Raw genomic sequence first — 26,069 nt, 5'->3', positions numbered from 1 at the left:
ACCCTGGCAACATCCTTGTAAATCTTTTCTGAACCCTTTCAAGTTTCACAACATTCTCCCTATAGCAGTGAGGTCAGAACTGAACACAGTATGCCAAAAAGTGGCCTAACCAATGTCTTGTACAGCTGCAACGTGACATCCCAATACCTATACTCAATTAGCTTTCATGGTTTCTAAACATTAGGATGGAATTTTAAACTCCCTTCATCACAGCAGGGTGGCTAGACTGGGGGTCATGAGGTGACGGAGCCAGTGCTGAACTGGCATGGGCAAAGTTTAAAAAAAAAACACCAGGTTATAGAGCAACAGGTTTATTTGAAAGCACTATCTTTCAGAGAACCACCTGATGAAGGAGCAGCGCTCAGAAAGCTAGTGCTACCAAATAAGCCTGATGTTGTGATCTTTAAACAGACTGAATGAATTTGTCCCCCCCTTCACAGAGAGGAGGAGGGGGAAAGGATAGGGTCCCCTTATCCTCATGCTGAGGTGGAACACTTCTTCCTACTCGAGCCAAGATGACAATGGGAGGGGAGTAGGAGTAGCCAGTTCAGCATGGGACGGAGTTAGCCTAACAGTAATCCAGAGGCCCAGGCTGGTACACAGGTTCAAATCCCACCACACCGGGCAGTGGAACTGAAGCTCCATGAACAAATCAGGAATTAAAAGCTAGACTCAAAATGATGGTGATCAAGAACTGCCTGGTCCTCTTATGTACTTCCTAGAAGGAATGAAGTCCTGACTTAGTCTGGATTTGGATCCACAGTGATGGGTTTGAACCATAATTGCCCTTCGTTTTTGTTTATTGACTCGTGGGACATGACATCGCTGGCTGGGCCCCAGTTGCCCTTGAGAAGTTGGTGTGCTGCCTTTTTGAGCTGCTGCAGTCCATGAGTAGACCCACAACCTCATTGAGTGGCTTGCAAATGTGGTTCACTAATCGTGCCAAAACTACCTCGCCAACCCAAGGGCAGTTAGGGATAACAACAATCGTCAGTCTTTCTAGTAATGTCCAATTTTGATGGGAGAATTCAAGTCTCTCACTCAACTGTGGTCTTTTGGGTGACCAAAGTAGGAGGCCACCAAAATTCAGTTATACCATGATACACATTGAGTAATAATGTGCTGCAAGTGATCTAAACAATCCCAATTCTTCCATCCAGAGTTCTTGCAGCATGTGGTATGGAGAAGATGCTCCCTTTTGAGTCAAGAGTCCAGGACCAAGAGGAAGAGTCTCAGAATATGGGCAAAACATTTAAAAGGATTGAAGTAAGAAGGAATTTATTTATTCCAAGACTGGCCAGCCTCTTGTAACTTTCTAACCCAGAGTTCTGTGGAAGCTCAGTCATGGAGATGTTCAAGAGAGAATTTGATGGATCTTCAGACATTACAGGAAGAGTGGACAGTATAGAAAAAAAACTGCATCCACGGAAAAGAGAAGCAATGATCTGGTTGAATGGCAGAACCAGGCTGATAGGGACAAGAGTAGGCCACTCAGCCCATGTTCCTTTTGCATCAGGACTGCTGTAGAGGAGAAAAAAAAAAGTACAAGCATTCAAACTACCACCTTGGAGCAAATCTCACTTCATTCATACACTATGAATACCCCAAGAAGAGGAAAAAAACTTGGAATAACTTAACTCTATTAGAAAACTTAACAGAATAATAGATTATTTAACTATTTAACAGCAAATGTTGAAATAGCTCAGTTGGGAGAACGTGAGACTGAAGATCTGAAGGTCTCTAGTTCAATCCTGGGTTTTGGCAGACACTGCATTGCTTGTGTGCTCTATTCTTTGTTTAGAAAAACAGGATTCTGGGTAATCCCAGGTGGAGGATGGGAAAAATTTCTGGCTGTAAGAGCTGCTCCATTTTTTTTTTAAAAAAAAAAGGTATTTTAGGTGTTGGAGGGGATTTCCTCGAATTCCAGGAGGAGCAATTACTGTTTTATATGCTGTTGCATTGTTTTGGAACTTTGGGGGGGGAAAAAAAAAGTCAAAACGACAGTTAAAAGGGAGAAGAGCAGACAAAGGAAGCACATGGTGAGGATAGTGCAGGAGAGATAGAGAGAGAGAGAGAGAGAGAAAACCTGCACAGTTACACCCTTTGTTGTTTGAATTCGTGTATCGCTGGACATCGGAGTACATCTGGGGAAATTAGCAAAAGGGAAATTCACAACTAATCTTGGAGGAACTGTTGGGTGAAGTTCACAGCACAGAATCAGATAAGTTAATTTTGTTTTAAGTCTGTCCAAGAGAAAGGCTATATTAGTGAGTACAGTGGGTTCTTCGATTAATGCGTTTTTGGAGATAAGTCTCTTGATTAAACTGAAAATATAAGCCATAGCTATTAATTTAACCTGGGGCAGTGTTTGTAGAGGAATAAGACGGGTGTTATTTTCTATGTCTGTAGATTGTGAAGGAACAAAAATGGCCTTTGCAGTGAGATGTACTTCTTCTCAGATGTGGGAGAGTTCAAGGGTTACTGCAGATTATATCTGCCATAAATGCTGTTGGATGCGAATCTTATCAGATTGAGTGGATCGGTTGGAGAGACAGATAGAAGCGATGAGGAATTTGCAACAGCAACAGTATGTGATGGATGGTAGTTATAGGAAGGGGGGGGGGGGTGGAGTCTCAGATACAGTCACATAGATGGGTTAACTCCAGGAAGGGTAAGAGAGATAGGCACCTAGGGCAGGAGCCTTTTGTGGATATACCCATTTCAAACAGATATGCGGTTTTGGAAAATGTAGGGGGTGATGGATTCTCAGGGGAACGTAGCACGAACAGCCAAGTCTCTGGTATTGGGACTGGCTGTAATGCAACGAGGGGTTTGTCGGTTTCCAAGAGATTAATCATGTTAGGGGATTCTGTAGTCCAAGGTACAGACAGATGTTTCTGTGGCCAGCAGAGAAAAAGCAGAATGGTGTGTTATTTCCCTGGTGCCAGGATCAAGGAGGTCTCAGACAGTGCAGAATGTCCTCACAGGGGAGAGGGACCAGCAGGAGATCATTGTCCACATTGGAACCAGTGATATATGAAGGGAAAAGGTTGAGATTCTGAAGGGAGATTACAGAGAGTTAGGCAGAAATTTAAAAAGGAGGTCCTCAAGGGTAGTAATATCTGGATTACTCCCAGTGCTACGAGCTAGTGAGGGCAGGAATAGAGCAAAGGAATGCATGGCTGAGGAGCAGGATTCACATTTTTGGATCATTGGAATCTCTTTTGGGGTAGAAGTGACCTGTACAAGAAGGATGGATTGCACCTAAATTGGAAGGGGACTAATATACTGGCAGGGAAATTTGCTAGAACTGCTCGGGAGGATTTAAACTAGTAAAACTAGTAAGGAGGAGGAAAGACCCAGGGTGTCAGGAAAGAGATCGATTTGAGATGGGTACAGCTGAGAAAAGAAACAAACAAATGAAACAAAACAAACGTCAGGGCAGTACAAAGTAGGACTAATAAATTAAACTGCATTTATTTCAATGCAAGGGGCCTATAAGGGAAGGCAGATGAACTCAGGGCATGGTTAGGAACATGGGATTAGGATATCATAGCAATTACAGAAACATGGTTCAGGGATGGGCAGGACTGGTAGCTTAATGTTCCAGGATACAAATGCTACAGGAAGGATAGAAAAGGGAGGAAAGAGAGGAGGGGGAGTGGCATTCTTGATAAGGGATAGCATTACAGCTGTGCTGAGGGAGGATAGTCCCTGAAATACATCCAAGAAAGTTATTTGTGTGGAACTGAGAAATAAGAAAAGGGATGATCACCTTATTGGGATTCTATTATAGACCCCCTAATAGTCAGAGGGAAATTGAGAAACAAAATTGTAAGAAGATCTCAACTAATTGTAAGAATAATAGGGTAGTTATGGTAAGGGATTTTAACTTTCCAAACATAGACTGGGACTGCCATAATATTAAAAGTTTAGATGGAGAAGAATTTGTTAAGTGTGTACAATACAATTTTCTGATTCAGTGTGTGGATGTACCTACTAGAGAAGGTGCAAAACTTGACCTACTCTTGGGAAATAAGGCAGGGCAGGTGACTGAGGTGTCAGTGGGGGAGCACTTTGGGGCCAGCGACCATAATTCTATTAGATTTAAAATAGTAATGGAAAAGGATAGACCAGGTTTAGGGGTGATTTGATAGAGGTGTACAAGATGATTAGGGGGTTAGATAGGGTTGACAGTGAGAACCTTTTTCCACGTATGGAGTCAGCTATTACAAGGGGGCATAGCTTTAAATTAAGGGGGGGTAGATATAGGACTGATGTTAGGGGTAGGTTCTTCACTCAGCGAGTCGTAAGTTCATAGAATGCCCTGCCAGTAGCAGTAGTGGACTCTCCCTCTTTATGGGTATTTAAGCGGGCATTGGATAGGTATATGGAGGATAGTGGGTTAGTGTAGGTTAGGTGGGCTTTGATCGGCGCAACATCGAGGGCCGAAGGGCCTGTACTGCGCTGTATTGTTCTATGTTCGATCTAAAAGTTGAAGTTCTAAATTGGAGAAAGGCCAATTTTGACGGTATTAGGCAAGAACTTTCAAAATCTGATTGGGGGCAGATATTCGCAGGTAAAGGGACGGCTGGAAAATGGGAAGCCTTCAGAAGTAGGAGTATACTTGAGACAAATCAGGAGGGCAAAACAGGGACATGAGATAGCTTTGGCAAATAGAATTAAAGGAGAATCCAAAGGGTTTTTACAAATATATTAAGGACAAAAGGGCAACTAGGGAGAGAATAGGGCCCCTCAAAAGATCAGCAAGGCGGCCTTTTTGTAGAGCTACAGAAAATGGGGAGATACTAAAATGAATTTTTGCATCAGTATTTTCTGTGGAAAAGGATATGGAAGATATAGACTGTAGGAAAATAAATGGTGACATCTTGCAAAATGTCCAGATTACAGAGGAGGAAGTGCTGGATGTCTTGAAACGGTTAAAGGTGGATAAATCCCCAGGACCTGATCAGGTGTACCCGAGAACACTATGGGAAGCTAGAGAAAAGGGATTGCTAGGTCTCTTACTAAGATATTTGTGTCATCTATAGTCACAGGTGTGGTGCAGGAAGACTGGAGGTTGGCAAACATGGTGCCACTGTTTAAGAAGGGTGGTAAAGACAAGCCAGGGATCTATAGACCGGTGAGCCTGACCTCAGTGATGGGCAAGTTGTTGGAGGGAATCCTGAGGGACAGGATGTACATGTATTTGGAAAGGCAAGGACTGATTAGGGATAGTCAACATGGCTTGGTGTAGGGGAAATCATTCTCACAAACTTGATTGAGTTTTTTGAATAAGTAACAAAAAAAAGATTGAGGAGGGCAGAGCAGTCGATGTGATCTATATGGACTTCAGTAAGGCGTCTGACAAGGTTCCCCATGGGAGACTGATTAGCAAGATTAAATCTCATGGAATACAGGGAGAGCTAGCCATTTGGATACAGAACTGGCTCAAAGGTAGAAGACAGAGGGTGGTGGCGGAGGGTTGTTTTTCAGACTGGAGGCCTGTGACCAGTCGAGTGCCACAAGGATCAGTGCTGGGCCCTCTACTTTTTGTCATTTACATAAATGATTTGGATGCAAGCATAAGAGGTACAGTTAGTAAGTTTGCAGAGGATACCAAAATTGGAGGTGTAGTGGACAGTGAAGAGGGTTACCTCAGATTACAACAGGATCTGGACCAGATGGACCAATGAGCTGAGAAGTGGCAGATGGAGTTTAATTCAGATAAATGTGAGGTGCTGCATTTTGGGAAAGCAAATCTTAGCAGGACTTATACACTTAATGGTAAGGTCCTAGGGAGTGTTGCTGAACAAAGAGACCTTGGAGTGCAGATTCATAGCTCCTTGAAAGTGGAGTCACAGGTAGATAGGATAGTGAAGGCGGTGTTTGGTATGCTTTCCTTTATTAGTCAGTGTATTGAGTACAGGAGTTGGGAGGTCATGTTGCGGCTGTACAGGACATTAGTGAGGCCACTGTTGGAATATTATGTGCAATTCAGTTTTCCTTCCTATCAGAAAGATGTTGTGAAACTTGAATGGGATCAGAAAAGATTTACAAGGATGTTGCCAGGGTTGGAGGACTTGAGCTACAGGGAGAGGCTGAACAGACGGCACAGTGGCAAGCACTGCTGCCTCACAGCGCCAGAGACCCGGGTTCAATTCCCGCCTCAGGCGACTGACTGTGGAGTTTGCACATTCTCCTTATGTCTGCATGGGTTTCCTCTGGGTGCTCTGGTTTCCTCCCACAGTCCAAAGATGTGCAGGTCAGGTGAATTGGCCATGCTAAATTGCCCGTAGTGTTAGGCAAGGGGTAAATGTAGGGGCATGGGTGGGTTGCGCTTCGGCAGGTCGGTGTGGACTTGTTGGGCCGAAGGGCCTGTTTCCACACTGTAATGTAATCTAAATCTAAGACTGGGGCATTTTCCCTGGAGTGTCAGAGACAGAGTTGTGACCTTATAGAGGTTTACAAACTTATGAGGGGCATGGATAGGGTAAATAGACAAAAAGTCTTTTCCCTGGGGTCAGGGAGTCCATAACTAGAGGACATAGGTTTAGGGTGAGAGGGCAGAGATATACAAGAGATCTAAGGGGCAACTTTTTCACACAGAGGGTGGTACGTGTATGGAATGAGCTGCCAGAGGATGTGGTGGAGGCTGGTACAATTGCAACATTTAAGAGGCCTTTGGATGGGTATATGAATAGGAAGGGTTTGGAGGGACATGGGTCGGGTGCTGGCAGGTGGGACTAGATTGGGTTGGGATATTTGGTCGGCATGGACAGGTTGGACTGAAGGGTCTGTTTCCATGCTGTACATCTCTATGACTATGTAGTAATATGCTATAAACACACCCTTTGCAAAGGCAGTTCCCCAGTTCAGGAGTAAGAATGTTAAGGAAACTCAGTAGCAGGGAGAGATGTCCTGCAGTTTTCAAACCCTGCTGAGACCTCAGCAGCTGCCACTGAAACATTTAAAAAAAAAACTTTAAAAACATCCTGGTTCTGTGGGAGCTTGACCCCACCCGGTCACGCTACTTCTATTGTACGGACCTTTCAAAATTAAAAAAAAAATCCCAAGGCCTCACAAGCTATTTACTTTTTTGGATTCAAATACACAGCTCTACACTTCAGTCTTAAAACCTCTCTTCGGAAAGAAAACCAGGACAAAACACATCACACACCACGGTTGCTCAGTGGCAGCTGGGTGTACCAACAGAGATCCACCGAGGCTCCTTAGACAGCACCTTCCAAACACACAAACACTTCTTTCTAGAAGAACAAGGACAGCAGATACATGGGATCAACAGCTCTGCAGTGGCAGTGTCCCTCCCTCTGAGCTAGGATTTCGAGCCCTACTTTCTCCAGGAGGAGTGTAAAAACATCAGAGCACGAGGAGTAGAAAGCATTGATCAGTGCCTACCGGGAGTAGTGTATGCTGGTGTTTGAACACTTGGTTGACGTTACGTAGAAGTGCCCATTTCCCTTCGTCCTTCTGATACAAGTCATCATCGACCCCTCTGCGTGTGTACATGTCCCAGCCTCAGAGCCTGGCTCAGGAAGATTTCAGGCACAGCTGCCCCCTTCAAACATCGACAGTGATGCCCTAGTGCACTCTCAGCATCAACCACCATCTGCAGCCAGCCTTACCATGGACTCCAGTGTCACTCAGCCAAGGGAGCTCCCAGCGCAGAAACGCAGCAATGTACAAGTGAGGAAATATGAACTAATCCCTCTGGAGGGTAACCAGAGCAGAACGGGAGTTTGCTGCACACCAGAACGCCCTCATGGATTTAAGATTTTGCAAGAGTGCCTTTAAACGGCAGTCAGACCTGGAGCAACTTCTGCCAAACTGCACAAAAAAGATGTTTCCTCACCACACACTGTCACTTGATAGGACACCCTCTCACATTGATATCTGGGTTCAAATTTAAAGAGCAAAACCAGTCATCTGGCAGAAACAGCTTGGTGAATTATAAACCAGGCTCTGTCAAGCTACAGCAGGTATTCATTAATCCACTTGACAGTGCAATACTGTAAGCACCCATGCGTTAATGTGATTACAGCCACCCTGGAAACCATCTGGGAGGGGGAAGGGTTAGGGACAGGAGATCTTGAAGGAGGAGGGAGTGATCCATTGCTAATGACAGGAACCGTAAATCATTTATAGAGTCTTTGTGCCGTACATCTGGTCTTCAGTTCCAAGTAACTTGACGAACGTCTTCAGTGGTGCTGATCACATGACACCAAAAGGCCCATCTGCCAGAAGGTAGACTTTTGAAGCACGCAGGGACACGGAGGGGAGAAACTGCAAACCAACTATTTGGAAATGGTGGTCAAACATTTCTGGTCAGACATCAAACTTGAACATTTTAGTGTTATTAGCTCAAGCACAACCTACTCTGCAAAGCAGAACAAAATGGATGCACAGCATTTGGTCACCAGTCCTTTTGTTTTGTAAAAAGGTGGAGTGTTAACAGTTGCAGCTCCTGCTCTAAAGTGATTCAATCACCAGACTGACATGAAGGACACCTTTTTCAGAACATATTTTCTTGTAGAACCCAGACAAGGCAGATAGATCGAGTTATTGATAGACAGCTCACCCTGGTCTATTCACCATGCTCCCCTCAAAAGAGACAAAGTGTTGGGAGTATGGGATGAATTTACACCAATCCCCTTCACACATTACTCCCATAATTAGTGACCTATATTCACACCCAGCTCCAACTTCCCAAAAGTCTTGCCCCAGTGTTTGGGGCAGCACTGTGGCTCAACAGTTAGCACTGCTGCCTCACCGCACCAGTGACCTGGGTTCAATTCCAGCCTCGGGTGATTGTGCAAACGCCACACTGACATTCTCCTCATGTGGCTTTCTTCCAAGTGCTCTGGCTTCTTCCCACAGTCCAAAGATGTGTAGGTCAGGCACAGAACAGGCCCTTCGGCCCACGATGTTGTGCCAAGGAATTGTGCCTACTCTCAAGTAGAATACAATACAATAACCTAACCTACACACCCCTCAATTCACTGCAGTCCACGTGCATGTCCAGCAGTCACTTGAATGTCCCCAGTGACTCTGCTTCCACCACTACCGCTGGCAATGCATTCCATGCATTCATGGGAAGGTGTGGGGGCTACAGGGATGAGGTAGGTGGGATTCTCTCTTTGGAGGGTTGGTGCAAATTCAGTAGGCTGAACACTAGGAATTCTATGATTCTATGACATCCCGCCATATGCTGCAATACACAGAAGTCAAGCAATGGCCCCAGTCATACTCAGTCTCAGGAGAGATCGGAGTGAAGGATGCACCCCCATTCACCCATTGTACTCTTTGCTACCTTCCCCCACCCTCCTCTGACCTTTCACCTCCATCCCCACCCCCACTCATTTATAGTACTCTATGCTACTTTCTCCCCCACCCCCACCCTCCTCTCATTTATCTCTCCACCCTTCAGGCACTGTATTCCTGCCTGTATTCCTGATGAAGGGCTTTTGCCCGAAACGTCGATTTTCCTGCTCCTCGGATGCTGCCTGAACTGCTGTGCTCTTCCAGCACCACTAATCCAGAATCTGGTTTCCAGCATCTGCAGTCATTGTTTTTACCTCAGGGAGAGATCTATATTCCTTCAACATGGTCAGCTGTGGTTTTACATTGCATGACATTGACATTGTTGCATTCAAGTTGCCTCCATAGAGGCTGGCCTCACTCACTCAAAAGGAAACAATGTTTTTTTTTGGGGGGGGGGGTGGTGTGTGGTTAGAAAGAGGTTTCAAGAACCCATCTCCAGTCAAAACACATGGTCACTTGTTCAAAAACCTTCTCCTTTGGAACAATGAGAACTTTTGTCCAATTATGCTCCTGTGGCACTAAATGAATAAAAGAATGTTTTTCACTGACAGCAAAAGTTGGGAACTTGAATCACAAAAAATATTGAAAATAGGAAGAGTAGACCATTCAGCCTGCTCTACCATTCAGTATGACCATGGCTGACCATCCAACACAGTCCCCTGTTCCTGCTTTCTCTAGGTGCCCTTTTGATCCCTTTAAGCCTGGGAACTGTATCTCTCTCTCGGTGAAAACAACCAATGTTTTGGCCTTAATTGCTTTCTGTGGCAGACAATTCTGTAGCTTCCTGACTCCACAGTTGCAGGAAGAGCAGCAGCAGAAGAAATCCTTCCAATTCCAAAAGCTTTGGCAATTTAGCCCATTGAGTCTACACTGACCCTCCGAAGAACAACCCACCGTATCCCTGCATTCCCCATGGCTAACCCACCTAGCCTGCATATCCTTAAGACTTAGGAGGAAACCCACGTAGACATGGTGAGAATAGTGTTGAGTTTGTACAGCCACCCAAAGTTGGAACTGAACCTGGGTCACCACTGCTCTGAGGCAGCAGAGCTAACTACCAAGTCACCATGCCTCACTAGAAAAACATCAACTAAGCCATCACCAAGCTTAGACTTGCCGTGACTCCAAACCAGAGAGACTGGAATACATGGGATTAACAAATTAAACTGGGCAGTTGAAAAAAAGACAACTTGAGGCATGGATATGTCTGAAGTTAAACAACTCAACACATTCCAGGATTCTAATGAGTAAGGCAAACATACAGAACAGGAGAAAGTAAGGACTGCAGATGCTGGAGACCAGAGCTGAAAAATGTGGTGCTGGAAAAACACAGCAGGCCAGGCAGCATTCAAGGAGCAGGAGAATCGACATTTTGGGCATAAGCCCTTCTTCAGGAATGAGGCTGGTGTGCCAAGCGGGCGGAGATAAAAAGGTAGAGGGGAGGGACGCTGGGAATACAATAGGTGGAAGGAGGTGAGGGTGAGGGGAATAGGCCGGAGAGGTCGGAAAGAGGATTGCAGGTCAAGAGGGCGGTGCTGAATCCAGGGGTTGGGACTGAGATAAAGGTGGGGGGGTGGGGGAGGAGGAGAAAATGAGGAAGCTGGAGAAATCTACATTCATCCTGTGTGGTTGGAGGGTTCCTAGGCAGAAGATGAGACGCTCTTCCTCCAGGCATCATGTGGCCAGGGTCTGGCGATGGAGGAGGCCAAGGACCTGCATGTCCTTGGCGGAGTGGGAGAGGGAGGTAAAGTGTTCAGCACAGGGTGGTTGGGTCGGTTGGTGCGGGTGTCCCAGAGGTGTTCCCTGAAACGTTCCGCAAGTAGGCGGCCTGTCTCCCCAATGTAGAGGAGACCACACCGGGTGCAGCGGATGCAGTAAATGATGTGTGTGGAGGTGCAGGTGAATTTGTGACGGATATGGAAGATTCCATTGGGGCCTTGGAGGAGGGGTGGGGGAGAAGGTGTGGGCGCAAGTTTTGCACTTCTTGCGGTTGCAGGGGAAGGTGCCGGGTGTGGAGGTTGGGTTGGTGGGGGGTGTGGACCTGATGAGGGAGTCACAGAGGGAGTGGTCTCTCCAGAACACTGATATGGGTGGAGAGGGAAATATATCCCTGGTGGTGGGGTCTGTTTGGAGGTGGCGGAAATGACGGAGGATGATACGATGTATCTGGAGGTTGGTGGGGTGGAAGGTGAGGACCAGTGGGGTTCTGTCCTGGTGGCGATTGGAGGGGCGGAGTTCAAGGGCAGAGGTGTGGGAAGTGGAGGAGATGTGGTGGAAAGCATCGTTGACCACGTTGGAGGGGAAATTGCAGTCTTTGAAGGAGGCCATCTGGGTTGTTTGGTATTGGAATTGGTCCTCCTGGGAGCAGATGCAGCAAAGGTGAAGGAATTGGGAATATGGGATGGTGTTGTTACAGGGGGCAGGGTGGGAGGTGGTGTAATCTAGAACAGAAGAGGCTAGTCAACCTATTCAGGTCTGCCCAGCCACACTTCTGAATAACAGATGATTTTAGTTCAAGCCTAGACATCAGTTAAAATTCAAGTTATCTTAAAATCCTTCAACAATTCTGGAAAGTGCCAAATTCAATTTTAAAAAAAAGTCAAAAAACAAGGTGATGCTTTTATTAAAGCTGTTACAGGTTGAAGGATGGGAGAATGGACATATAAAGCATAATTAAATGCTATCCTGTATTATAGCAGGAATTGCTGATCAATTCCTTTTTATCCTTCCTGTCGTCCAATGGAGTTTTCACCCAGGAGAAAGCAGCTCAGTTGGAGAGACAAGCTGAGGTGCCCAACAAATAAAAATTGGCATAATTTGGAAAAAAGGGGGAAAAGAAAATCCTTGGACCAGGAAACGACCATTGACCACACAGCTCCCAAAAAGACAGGAATGGGAAAGGAGCACCACAGAACAGAAGTCTAGGTGCAGGGCATTGTGGGTTGGTAAGTGTACAAGGCCCGAAATGTCTGCCAAATGTTGTGGCGCAGAAACGAGCCAAAAAAAATGTGAACAGTGAAATAAAAACCAAAAAGTACTGCATATGCTGTAAATCAGAGACAAAAATAGAAAATGCTGGAAATGTTCAACAGGTCTGGCAGCATCTGCGGAGAAAAATCAGAGTCAGAGTCTGAGGAAGGGTCACTCGAACTGAAATGTCAACTGATTTCTCTCCACAGGTGTTGCGAGACCTGCAGAGCTTTTCCAAACGTTTGTTTTTTTGAAACCCGAACATGGAAACAAGGCAGAATGCTTTCACTGCAAGAAAGAGCTTTTTTGGAAGATACGCCAAAAATCAAGTAAAAGCAACAAGATCGAAGGGGCATAGATTTAAAGTGATGGGCAAATAAAGCAGGGTGATGGGAGAAAAACACCGTTACGGTGGACAATGTGTTGCCTGGAAATGTGGTGGAGGCAGGTGCAATTGAGGCATTCAAGAGTGGCATGGGATGGTTATTTGGATGGTAATGGCATGCCAGGATGGGGGGGGGCAGGGGAGGAAAGGTGGAGGGGGGGTGATAAAAGAGAGGGGAGAGAGGGGGAGAGAGAGGAGAAAAGTTGGCTTTGATTATAGAGTCAAATGTGGCATAATTGGCTGAACAACCTCCTCTGGACCATAATAAAGTCTGTAACCAAACTGGAGCTTCAGAGTTTGCAACAAAAACAAACATCTTCACACATCGAAGCTAATGAAGTTGAGAAATTTGCACCAGAAGATTTCCTGAGTAAGATCGATGACCCGATTCTGGATTTCAGATATAATGTACACACACACACACACACACACACACACACACAAATAATCGTGTGTGGTGCTGGAAAAGCACAGCAAGTAGGGCAGCATCGGAGGAGCAGGAGAATTGTCATTTCAGGCATAACCCCAATACTCCAGCTCAACAGAAAGCACAAATTGGAGTCATTGGATAAAGGATTTTCTACCTGTGCAAACATCCAAAAACCAAAAAGCTCAGAAATTCGAAGGTTTTTGTGTGAGGTTTGTTGCTCATTAACAAGATTGTTTGGCGAGCAAACAGGTAACCCAAGTCAATACCCACTGGATGCGTATCACTCAGATGCAATGTGGGAGGGGACGTGGCCAAACACACTCTTACTTAGAAGTCTGCTCCTCTAGTAAGAGAGTTTCAAAAATTTCATCATTAAACTGTCACTTCTTCCGAAAACCGAAAAATTTCAAATTCCGACAAACAGCTGGTGCCGAGCATTTGGGATAAAAGGATCCTCTACCTGTACCGAGCCAGATAGTCATAGGGTCAGCTGTGCAGCATAGAAACAGATCCTTTGATCCAACTCGTCCATGCCAACCAGATACCCTAAAAGAAACCCATCCAAATAGCCAGAATTTGGCCTGTATCCCTCTAAACCCTCCCTATTCATGTACTCATCCAGATGACTTTTGAATGTTGTAATTGATTAGATTAGGTGACTTACAGTGTGGAAACAGGCCCTTCAGCCCAACAAGTCCACACCGACCCGCCGAGGCGCAACCCACCCAGACCCATTCCCCTACATTTACCCCTTCACCTAACACTTCAGGCAATTTAGCGTGGGCAATTTACCTAACTTGCACATTCTTCGATTGCGGGAGGAAACCAGAGCACCCGAAGGAAACCCACGCAGACACGGGGAGAATGTGCAAACTCCACACAAAGTCACCTCAGGTGGGAATTGAACCCAGGTCTCTGGCGCTGTGAGGCAGCAGTGCTAACCATTTATCACCATGCCACCCAATAATTGGGCCAACCTCCACCATCTCCTCTGGCAGCATTTCCTTTTCAAATGGAAAAAGATCAACTATACACAGTGTCTATACAGGCTGATCAGGGAAAATAGACAAGAATCTAGAAGTGCCTTCAAAAATGATATTATTCTGAAGAGGAATCATATTAGACTCAATGTTAATGCTGTTCTCACTCCACAGATGCGGTGTGTCTGTGTGTGATCTCCAGTCATCCACAGTTCTTTGTTCCAACATTAGGTACAGTTAAATGGAAGACTCAAGACAGAACTGAGCATTACTTTGTGGAGTGCAGCTCTACCCATACATCTTTACACACCTAGGAAGACCCCACACTCACTGAAGAATGCCCAACTTCAGCTAGAAGAGAAGAGCAGGGATGTGAAACATTTCAGGCATTAGCCAAGACCTCTGGATTATTAAGTCCACTGCCAAGACCATTACACCATCTTCCCTGCCATGACCAAATAGAGTCAGTTAGTGAGATGGCTGCCTGAAACCATTGTTCAGCCTGGAAATCCAACTTAGACCTTCTCTCCAAGAGAGCAAATCAACCAAAGCCAACAGCTTTTACACTTTGGGCTACCCTGGCGCAGACAGTATGGGGCCTACAGAGATACAGCCCCCAACACCTGGCTTGGAACCAGGAACCCCACAGGCCAAACAGAGAAGCCAAGTCAAGAGTATCATTGGAACAAAGGACATCTGGGCAGGGGACAACCAAGCGCTCTCTGAAAAAAGAGCTTCCAGGAGAACAGACGGCAAGAATCTCCACAACCAGGCACACTTTATAGAAAAAAGTAGAGCAGCACAGAACAGGCCCTTCAGCCCATGATGTTGTGCGAGGATTAATCTTAATATAAAATAAAGTCACCAAACCTACGCACCCCTCAATTCACTGCTGTCCATGTGCATGTCCAGCAGTCACTTGAATGTCCCTAATAACTCTGCTCCCACCATCACCACTGGCAATGCATTCCATGCATTCACAACTCTCTGCGTAAAGAACCTACCTCTGAGGTCTCCTCTATCCCTTCCTCCTAAACACCTTAAAACTATGAACCCTTGTGCCAGTAAATCCTGCCCTGGAGAAGAGTCTCTGGCTATCGACTCTACCCATGCCTCTAATTACCTTATAGACCTCGATCAGGCAACCTCGCTTCCTCCTTCTCTCCTGAGAGAAAAATTGGAGCTCAGTCAACCTCTCTTCATAAGTCAGTCAGTCCAGGCTACATCCTGGTAAGCCATCTTTGCACCCGCTCCAAAGTCTCCACATCTTTCCTATAATAGGGCAACCAGAACTGGGCACAATATTCCAAGGGTGGTCTCACCAGAGTTTTGTAGAGCTGCAGCAAAAACCTTGATCCCCCTGTTAATGAAAGCCAAAACACCATATGCTTTCTTAACAACCCTATCCACTTGGGTGGCAACTTTGAAGGATCTATGCACTTGAATACCCAGATCCCTCTGTTCCTCCACACTGCCAAGAATACTGACTTTAATCCTATTTTGAGCATTCAAGTTTGACTTTAAAAAAAAAATCACATTTCCCTCAGTGACAAGCTGCAATGGAGACCTCAAAAGTTCTGATCTAACTTGCAGGGAGGGTAAAGGCAGATGGTGACAGTACATTGGGTCCCCAAGGGTAGAGAGCCTGATTAAAGATTTTGTATTTAAAACTGGCCATTTCAGATTCCAGTAGTGTTTAATCCAACTAATAAATGTATTTAATAGTATAACTAGCCTCTGTATTGATGATCGTGTCAATTTCCCTGTTTATTGCATTTACCTGTAAAATAGGTATCTTTTTGTATTTAAATAAAGATGAATTCTTTTTGCTTTGAAGCACTAGTCTTCATTTCATATTCCCTAAATAAGTCCAGTGTCTAGAATCATGGATCTAGGGATGATCCAAACTGCTTAAAAAGGAAGAAGCAGGAAATAACAGATTGCAAGTCAGAACTCGACACCGATGTCACCAAGTAACTCTCTGCATCAAGCTGCCACTTTCTGCTCCTACCCCAAACCGGCGAGAATGAATGTCTTTTTAATGGTGAATCAATCTCTGATAATCCCTCTTGACATTACACAGCTCAAAGGCTCAATATTCCCTCAAAATCCATTTCTGCAAACAAACCATCGAATGGAAATTAAAAGCACAAATTGAGTTTGTAATGGGTCACTGATTTCCATCTCACTAATGACTCAACCGCGTACAACATGATGCAATATTAAACTCAAACATCCATAAAATATTCCTCTCAGCAGTCTTGCGAATTCAGCAGCACCTTTAATTGCCTTGAATCCCGTACAGAGATAAATAATAAGCCACCCGTTCAGTGTAAAAACACAAGCCCCACAAATCTGATCATTTATGGGATAATGAATGCTCCTGACCAGTGGGATCAGAAGACATTCCACTCTTATCTTTCAATCTATATGCTAATGTGCTGTGGTTGACCTCAAAACATCTAGGCTGCCCCAATTGTGTCTTACAAAGTTCAGTATGCCAGAACAGGACAGGGAGAAGAAAGGTGTGAGCTTAACTCCTGTCCATTCCCTAATGGCCCTTCACACAGGGTGGATACAGTTGCTGGAATTCAATTTGTTGAACTATAACCTGGTGTTGTGTGATTTTTTAAACTTTGTCTTCTCCAACAGAACTCAGTATGAATGATTTACATTTCACTTCCAATGTTTTATTTTCCTGGCTTTTGCCTTTCGGATTCCAGACTGACTATAACATGGACACTGGCGCAGGAAGGGGGTAGATCGGTGAATTTGTTGATTCACTGTCATGAGATATGGCGCGAGTTAGGCCATAAAACATGCTCCAGTTACAGTAAGGAAGATAGGGTTGCCCCATACATTCACCTGATGATGTGGAGGCCACGACCTTTAACTGCTCACCCTCCCTCCAGCTTTGCCTGCGATTCTCGGGCACTATGGGCAATCTCCTGTGACAGCTGCAGGCAGTGAAGCGAGGGTTTGAATTTCACCCACACCCCTACATTCTCTGGAATGAATCAAAGTGTTGATGTATCAACTTTATCCTGTCATCACACGGTTTGGAGTCACCTGGAGTTCAAAGCAGATTGGTCAAGGAGAAGGCCAAGTTCAAGAACTGCCTTCAGACTTGGACTTCAAAAGCAACACTATTTATTCCACATCTGTACCACCGAGACAGTAAGGACTGATCTACCTTCTTCCTGCGCTGGTGTCCATGTTGTAGTAGGTCTGGCATCCAAAAGGCAAAAGCCAGGAAAATAAAACATTGGAAGTGAAATGTAAACAAAAGATGTCATACAGACCTCTATTGGATAAGACAAAATTAAACATCAGAAACACCAGGTCACAGTCCAACAGGTTTAATTGGAAGTACACCTTTTGGAGCGCTGCTTCTTCATCAACCACCTGAAGAAGGAACAGCGCTCTGAAAGCTAGTGCTTCCAATTAAACTGGTTGGACTATAACCTGGTGTTGCGATTTTCAAATTTGTCTCCACATCATAGAAGACAATTCAGACCAGTGTGCGTCACCCACAGACTTGTTCCTTTTCCAACTGATATAGAGAGTGCGTCCCAAAACTTGCCTTCCCACCCCCACCCACCAAGGGATACTGCTCCAAGATGTCATCACAAGGGTGCTCCAGGGTTCCAAAACCCCCACGTAACTCAGACGTCGGAGACTTGACAAAAATAAGATCAGTGTGAGAGGAGGAGGCACAGAGACCTACTTGGACTCCAGCCACATAGGTGGCTCAGCAGAGATGGAGGAGAAGGAACGGCCTACCCCAGTTCTGTCGTTAGAGGTTTCAGGAACATTAGCACAGTTGGCACTGCAAAGTGATGGCTCAAAAAGGAGAAAGTTGTGCATGTACATGGGCGTGTCCAAGATTCATTAAGGGTTAACCATAATTGTCTGCAATATCAATAAGAAAGTGAGACATCTATGTATTCCTACAGTTGAGGTAGGGGAGTGTTAAATATACACTAATGTTAGTACTTCCAAAAGTAACAATCTTCAATAGTTATGGAATCTCCTTTTATTTTAATTATCCGGTGGTAATTTTCTCAACCCAGATCCAATTAGTTCAAAAATCAGTTTTTTGAACTTTAAAGCAATGTTGTGTCACTTTAATGTCGTATCAATGTTGTGTTTTTATTTATTGATGCGATGTGGGCATCATTGGCTAGACCAACATGTACAGCCCATCCCTAAATTGCCCAGGGCATATTGTTGTGGGTCTGAAGTCACATGTACGCCAGACCAGGTAAGGACTGATTTCCTTCTCTGAACCAGATGTGTTTATTCTGTCATGGTGGGATTAGAACCCAGCTCCCAACACTTAACCTTCAGCCTGTGAACTACTAGCCCAGTGACAATACCACTAGGCCAGCACCTCGGATATTTTACTCCAGAGACCACCTACTAGGGTGAAATAGGAACTGACTGTTCCCTGCGTACCCCAAACTCACTGACAGCTCCGTACACCAGGACTTTCAACCACCACACCTCATTCCCCCAAACCAAACAGGAAAACGAAAAAAAAAAAGGCCAGAGGAGTGAGCAATTTACCAGAGAGCTGGAGCCCTTCGCTGGATCCCTCAGCGGTTTCACCATCTTGCTGACAGCAATGACATCCAGCTGTAACTCTGTACAAACCACTGGGTGCCATGGGCGCTGGTTATTACCAACAGTCAAGTCTACGCCAGCACTGATGAAATCGCGGACAGTTGGAATCCTAACCATAGCGTCCCCCTCCAACATCAAAACTTTTGCTGAACAGCTACACAGATACTTTGCACAGAGAGAGAACGAGAGCCCTCACACAGACAAAGGATAAATAATCCTCAATTCAGCTTTTACCCAAGCGTCCAGCTCATTAAGAAGCTCAATGTTGCCAATGTCTATGTACAAGCAGCAGGCTGTCAAAACCAATTTATAACCAAAGGAGCAGACAGAAAATCTTTAGACTGACACTGTTCAACGGACACTAGAGATGAACAGAGAGGAGCAGCACGTAGGCCCAGGGGATTAGACACAAGATGTATCAGCAGATTAGGAGGACAATAAACACAGCAGCAGGGTTAAAGTGACACAACATTGCTTTAAAGTTCAAAAAACTGATTTTTGAACAACTAATTGGATTCTGGGTTGAGAAAACTACCTCAGGATAATTAAAATGCAGCAGACACTATTCTACAACGAACTAGAGAGAGATGTACAGCACAGAAACAGACCCCTTTGATCCAATTTGTCCATGCCAACCAGATATCCTAAACTAATCTAGCCCCATTTGCCCCATCTCCCTCTAAACCCTTCCTATTCATACACCCAGCCAGATGCCTTTTGAAAAAGGTTATCATTGTATCGGTCTCCACCACTTCCTCTGGCAGCTCACTGGGGTCACGAAAAGACAGGAACGTCACATTTTGACGCGAGTTAGGGTCAGCCATCACCTGCTGCCCATCACCAGCCCTCAGTCTTCTACAGCTTATATCATCCTGTCCCCTCCATGACCTACATTAAGCCTATAACCTACCCAGCTGTCTGTCTCAAATCCTCCAATACTGGCTTGAATGCACATGCCATTACTGAACCATTCCACTATCAACATTCACAACTTCAGCCACCAAAGCCCCAGTTCTGGAAGTTTCTTCCCAAACTTCTCCACCCCTTCCTCCTTCAATAGATTTTTTTGTCCAGCATTTTAGTTTTTTAAAAAAAAAGTGTTAACATTAAGGCAATAATGAAAATTAAGGTTCTAATGCAGCTTGACAGAAACTTGCTCTGTGGGGGGAAGAGTCTAGGACCAGAGGGCATCATTTCAGAATAAAGGGGTCACACTAAGACAGATGAGGAAGAATGGTCAGAGGGTGGTGAATTCTGTCCCACAGAGGGCTGCGAGGCAACGTCATGAAGTATATTCAAGGCTGAGATAGACAGTTTTAATCAGGAAGGCAATCAAAGGTGAAGAGGAAAAAGGCAGGGAAGTGAAGTTGAGGATTATTACAAATCAGCCATTGGCTAGTAGATGAATCGATGGGCTGAATGGCCTACTTCTGCTCCTGTGTCTCATGGGGAAACCTCCTTGACATCTGAAATGTCAAATCTTTCATCGAACTGATCCAAAACAAAATGATCCCCCTCTGTACTCATTGTCAAATTGCATTGACTTTTGGGGAGAGCAGGGGGCAGTTTCTCCTCCTGAACTAGAGGCCTATTGAAGGGTTGACCATCCTTAGAACCTGTTTCAAGCAGCCATTTTTCACATCCAAGCTGACAGTCACTCCAGGCAAGCTACTTGAATGTAGAAGCCACCATTCAAATCCAATTCCATTCTCACTTGACATTCACCATTACCCACACACCAAATATTTAAAGTTTATTCATGGGCTAAAAGGTATCGCTGGCTGGGCCAACATTGATTGCTCTCCAAATGCCCTTGAGAAGGTGGGGTGATGTAGGTAGACCCATAATGCCGTTAGGGAGGGAATTCCAGGATTTTGGCCCAGTAACACTGCAGGAACGGGGATATATTTCCAAGTCAGGATGACGAGTGGCTCAGCGGGGCATCTGAAGATGGTGGTTATTCACAAGAATTTTCTCTCCCCAGAACCAAAAACTAACTAAATTGACAGTTTGAGGGCATCGGGCCCATATTTACACTGAAGAAGATAAGGGACATTTGATAGTGCTATTCAAAATTATGAAGAGTCTGGATGGAATGGGAAGAAAAATTGTTCCCAGTGGTGAAAGTGTTGAAAATGAGAGTGTAGAGATTTAAAGTAATTGGCAAAAGAATTTTTTAAAATCCAAGAAAGAAATCTTGTCTTATAGCAATTAGCTCTGGTCTGGATAGCAGCATTTGAGAACTTGGAGCTGGTATATTCAGGTGAAACATTGAAGAGGGAATTAGGTTTCTTTTCAAATAATCACCAATGTGCAGAGTTATTGGGGACAAGGAAGGAGGATAACACCAGTTTGAAGAGCCAATGCTGAACTGATGGGTTCACCCTGTAGAAGGGGGAACAGTCTAATAATCCTCAGAGCTCTTGGAACATGGGTTGAATTCCTGCCGAAACCAAAATTAGCAAAGATCTGGAATTGAAGAATAAATTTTGATAATGGTGACCATGATAAGTATTACCAATTGCTGCAAAAAGCCATCATCTAGTTCACCCATGCCCTTTAAAAGGGGAGGATAATCTGCCATCCTTACATGGTCTGGCCTACATGCAACTTCAGACCCACAGCAATGGGATGGCCTCTTAACTGCCCTCTGAAGTGGCCCTAGCAAGCCACATAGTTCAAGGGAAATTAGCAATGGACAACTAACTCCAATGATACACACATCCCATGAAAAAGCATAAAAGCAACTAGACTGACTGAAGGTGGAATCCAGAACCTGGTCCACATGGTTCAATGGATCCAAAGGGAGGTTGTTTAAAAGATTAATCATGAGGCTTTTCCCAGTATCTCCAATATATCTCTATGTATCTCGGTCATCAACCCTCAAGGTAAGATGCGAACAGAGAGCAATACAAGATTCCTCTGACTTTCACATCATTGTTTCAGTTATTACTCACTTACAGGTCCCTCATTCCAATGGGTTGAGAGGAATCTGTGGGAGCTTTCAGGATAGAGACGGATAGGTGCAAGGAGAGAATAACAACACCTCAAGAAGTTGAATTACAGAACAGCCATGATCTCATGAATGGCAAAATGGATCAGATGGGCCAAATGCCCCCCTCCCCACCCCTTCCCCCTTGTAATGGCTGCAAGCAGAACGCAATTGGAGATCATCATCCAAAATGGAGAGCTAACTTGGACATTTTTCTTGAGACAAAAAAAAAAGCACTTCAACCGAATGAGCTGAAAACCCATCACCTTTAACAAATGCTCCGATAGTCAACTATTTAAACCGAGCAGAGATAGACTAAATATTAGTCTATTGACAGGGCTACATTCACAGTACTTGGTGCTCTCTCTCTACACAACTTTAAATTAAACAAAAACGTCCAGGGAGTGAGCAGAGAAGTCAGCTGTGAATGAGTGTATGGATACGGTGTAGTCATTTTAAGAGAGTCATAAATAGACCTGCTGCAAATGTTGAATTCATGCCATCTCTGCATTGACCAGAGGTTTAAAAAAAAACACATCAATATATATTGTACAACTAATTAATGAATACTGTCGTGATCCGAGCTGATGGTAGTACTGAGGAAGTCAGGTCACTGAAAATAATTGACTGGATACAAAGAGGAAAAAAAAGGTAAAACAAGGAGAGATGTATAATAGCTTCAAATGGAACAAAACAATGGATGCTGTACAGGGGTTCGGCAAGGGCAGGGAGGAACTTAAAGCAATTAGGAGATCAAAAAGCAGAATGAGAAAATGCAGGCAAGGTTAGTGAAACTCAAGATATTCTATAAATGCAAGGAAGGGAAGAGATTAACCAGGAAAATCAGAAGAGGAAAATGCAAGTGTGAAGCCAGAGGACGTTGGTAGGGTGTTAAATGAGTACTTCACATCTGTCTTTCAGAGGAAGGTGAAGGATGTAGGTATAGAATGCGAGAAGATGGAGATCGGTATAGGGAGGGAGATGGTATCGGAGGTATGAACAGGTTTATAAAAGTAGGCAAGTCCCCAGATCTGGATGAGCTGTATCCCAGGCTGCTATGGGAGGAAATAGCAGGTCCCCGAATCAAATGTTTAAATCATCTCTGGCCACAGAGAAGTTGCCAGGGGATTGGAGGTCAGTAAATAACGTTCCACTTTACAAGGGGGATAGAGATAGGGAATTAGACAAGTGAGCCTAATCTCAGTGGTAGGGAAACTATCGTAAAAAATAAATCTCCATTAGAGAGGCAAGGTTTGATCAAAATAGTCAGCATGGCTTTGTCAGAGAGAGGTCAAGCCTAACAAATCGAGTGGAATTTTTGGAGGATGTGACTGAGTGTTTGGACAAGAGTAGAGCAGTTGATCTGGATTTCAGACTAGTCCCTGACAAAACACAGAGCTCATTGGATCCAGGATAATTGCAGGATGGATCCAAAATTGGTTTAGTGGCAGGAGACAGAGGGTGGTGGTAGATGGCTGTTTCTGTCACTGGAGCCCAGTGCTGCATCCTTTATTGGTGAGATATTCACAAAAATGTATGTTGGGGTTGGGGGTCAGGAAATGATAAGTTTGTAAATGATACCAAGATTGGTGTCAATCATCAGCCAAGGAAAGCATTAGGTCATTGGAGGGTATTAATGGATGGGTCAGGCAGGCAGATAGAATTTAACCTTGATAAATGGGAGGTGATGCACTTTGGAAGAAGTAACACCTCAACAGAACCTCAAAAGAAACGGGGGGGGGGGGGGGGGGGGGGGGGTGGTCTTGGAGGTATTTGTCCTCAGATCCCCGAGGGTGACAAGACAGGTCAATGGGATAGTTAAACTTATCCTCCCTGCTCTGATAATCTATGCCTTGACTGACAAGGCACGTAGGACAGGGATATTGGAACTATACAGGACCTAGGCCACAGCGAGTACTGTGTGCCATTCTGGTCCCTGCACTATAGGAAGCACGTGATTGCACTGGAGGGAGTGCAGAGGAGATTCACCAGGATGCTGCCTGGGATGGAGCAGTTCAGGGTATTTTCGTTACAGCAGAGAAGGTAGAGTGTGCCCTGATAGAGGGGTAGAAGATTAAGAGATGGATAGGAAGCAGCTGCTTCCATTCATTGAACGGCCAACAACAAGGGGTCATAATTTTAAATGAAAAAGCTGAATGATTCGGCAATAAACCTTTTCACTCAGAGTGGTGGTGTCTGCAATGCACTGCCTGGGAGCGTAGTAGAGCTGGGAAACCTCACAAAAATACTTGGACAACTGAAGCGTTTGAGGTGTCATAACATTGAAGGCTATAGGCCAAGCATGGGAGAGTGGGGATGGTGTAGGTAGCGGTGTATCTTTGGCAGCAATATTCAATGGGTTGGAGGGCCTCATCTAAATTGCATGATTCTATGACTAATGACTATAAACCACAAAAGAGGATGTTAATGTACTTTTTACAGAAGGACATAAGTTTATTACACTAAAGGAAATGCACTACAGAAGAACTGTAGGAACAGAGTCTCATTGCAATTATCAAAACAAAAATTCAACCCTTTAAGCCTCAGTAATTATTTTATAGACACTCCAACTTCCAAAGGCTAACCATGCTAGAGTTCTGAGTTGAGCTGGCATGGCCCTAATGGAGCTGCTTTCAGCAAACTTCTGCTTCTACTTGATGGTATCCTTCTGTTAACGGCACACCCAGAGACTAACAATTACCTGTCAACTGAGCTCACTTATTCCTTAATGTGGGCTCACCTCAACTCGGGCTTTCAATTGTCCTGTAGGATGTCATCCTCAGCAACATCTCTACAACCTTCCACTTATGAAGTTTTCTTCCCTCTGACTTCTAAACAACTTGGGTGTGTGTGTGGGGGGGGGGGGAAGGTTTGCATAATCTGAGGATACACATTAAGCCATTTAGGTAGATACGGTATTTAGTTACATACAGTTCTTAGGGCTAAAGGGATCAAAGGGTACAGGGAGAAAAGGAGGAACAGGGGACGGAGTTGGATGATTGACCATGATTTTATTGAATGGCAGACTAGGCTCAAAGGGTTGAATGGCCTTCTCCTGCACCTATTTTCTATGTTTCTATGTCAGCACTGTGATAAGTCAAGATAGCCCTCGCTCACCTGTCAGCTTCTAGTAAAGAAGTGAGTTACATTTTATTTCAAATTCATTCGAATGGGTCCTCTTCTGGTGCAGTGGTAGTGTCCCTGAACAGAGACCTGGGTTCGAATCCCACCTACTCCAGAGATATTTAATACCATCTCGATTAGGAAAACTGATTAAATTCATTCAACAAATGCCAGGCAATAACGATCACAAACATGAGAATCTAATCACCATCCCTTTACATGCAACTGCATCCCCCACGATCGACATCCTCTGTGTTCCCATTGGCCAGTAACTCAGATGGATTATCCCTATAAATAACAATGGCTACAACAGCAGGAGACAGACTAGGAATCCTGCAGTGAGTAACTCCCCTCCTGACTCCCCAAAGCATGCCTATCATCTACAAGACACAAGTCAGGAGTGTGATGGAATACTTCCCACTTGCCTGGATGGGTACAGCTCAGAACATTCGAGAAGTTTGACACCATCCAGGACAAAGCACAGCAGTCTGCTAGATTGGCACCACATCCACTCCCTCCACCAACAATGCTCAGTAGCAGCAGTGTGTACCATCTACAAGATACTCTGCAGAAATTCAAAGATCCTCAGACAGCATCTTCCAAACCCACGACCACTTCCATCTAGAAGGACAAGGGCAGCAGACACATGGGAATACCACCACCTTAAAAAGATCCACTCCAAGCCCTATACGCTAGCCTGACTTGGAAACATACCACTGCTCGTTCACGGTCACTGGGTCAAAATCCTGGTTCTCCAAGGGCATTCTGGTCAACCCACAGCAGGTGGACTACAGCATTCAAGATAGCAGATCTCCACCACCTTCAAGGGATGGACAATAAGTGATGGGCAGCCGGCGAATCCCACATCAAGTGAATTTTTGGAAAAACTACTGCCCAAGGCATAACGTGGACATAGTTCTCCATATGGTATCAGTTCAGCTAACATCAGAAAGGAGGAAGATTCGTGGTGGGGAACCAACCCTCGATATCCCGGATGGTTCTGGCACAAGCTAACATTTACAACACACTGGTAGCACTAGAGTGCAAAACAATGTGGGTGGCACAGTGGCTCAGTGATTAGCACTGCTGTCTCACAGCACCAAGGACCTGGGTTCGATTCCAGCCTCGGGCGACTGCCTGTGTGGGTTTCCTCCCACAGTCCAAAGATGTGCAGGTTAGGTGAATTGGCCATGCTAAATTGCCTGTAGTATTGAGGGAGGT

General features: G+C 44.9%; 1 protein-coding gene across 3 annotated transcripts in view; it reads right to left on the bottom strand.

Moving 5' to 3' along the window:
* The window catches only part of myo7aa (myosin VIIAa), a 268,705-nt gene that overhangs the window by 186,362 nt on the left and 56,274 nt on the right, over nucleotides 1-26,069 (bottom strand). The window contains exon 1 of one of the 3 annotated variants that reach the window (XM_072576843.1): nucleotides 18,677-18,933. The exons of 1 other annotated variant lie outside the window; for it this stretch is intronic. In XM_072576843.1, coding sequence (XP_072432944.1) covers nucleotides 18,677-18,868 — 192 coding nt within the window. In that variant the 5' untranslated portion in view covers nucleotides 18,869-18,933. Of the gene's footprint in view, nucleotides 1-7,419; nucleotides 7,849-18,676; nucleotides 18,934-26,069 lie in introns of those variants that run through there. One more of the 3 variants, XM_072576844.1, reaches the window with a different exon arrangement.

The sequence above is a fragment of the Chiloscyllium punctatum genome, chromosome 9 (assembly GCF_047496795.1).
Source record: "Chiloscyllium punctatum isolate Juve2018m chromosome 9, sChiPun1.3, whole genome shotgun sequence".
In the NCBI taxonomy this organism is placed as follows: Eukaryota; Metazoa; Chordata; class Chondrichthyes; order Orectolobiformes; family Hemiscylliidae; genus Chiloscyllium; species Chiloscyllium punctatum.
This window is presented reverse-complemented; position numbering and strand designations above follow the sequence as displayed.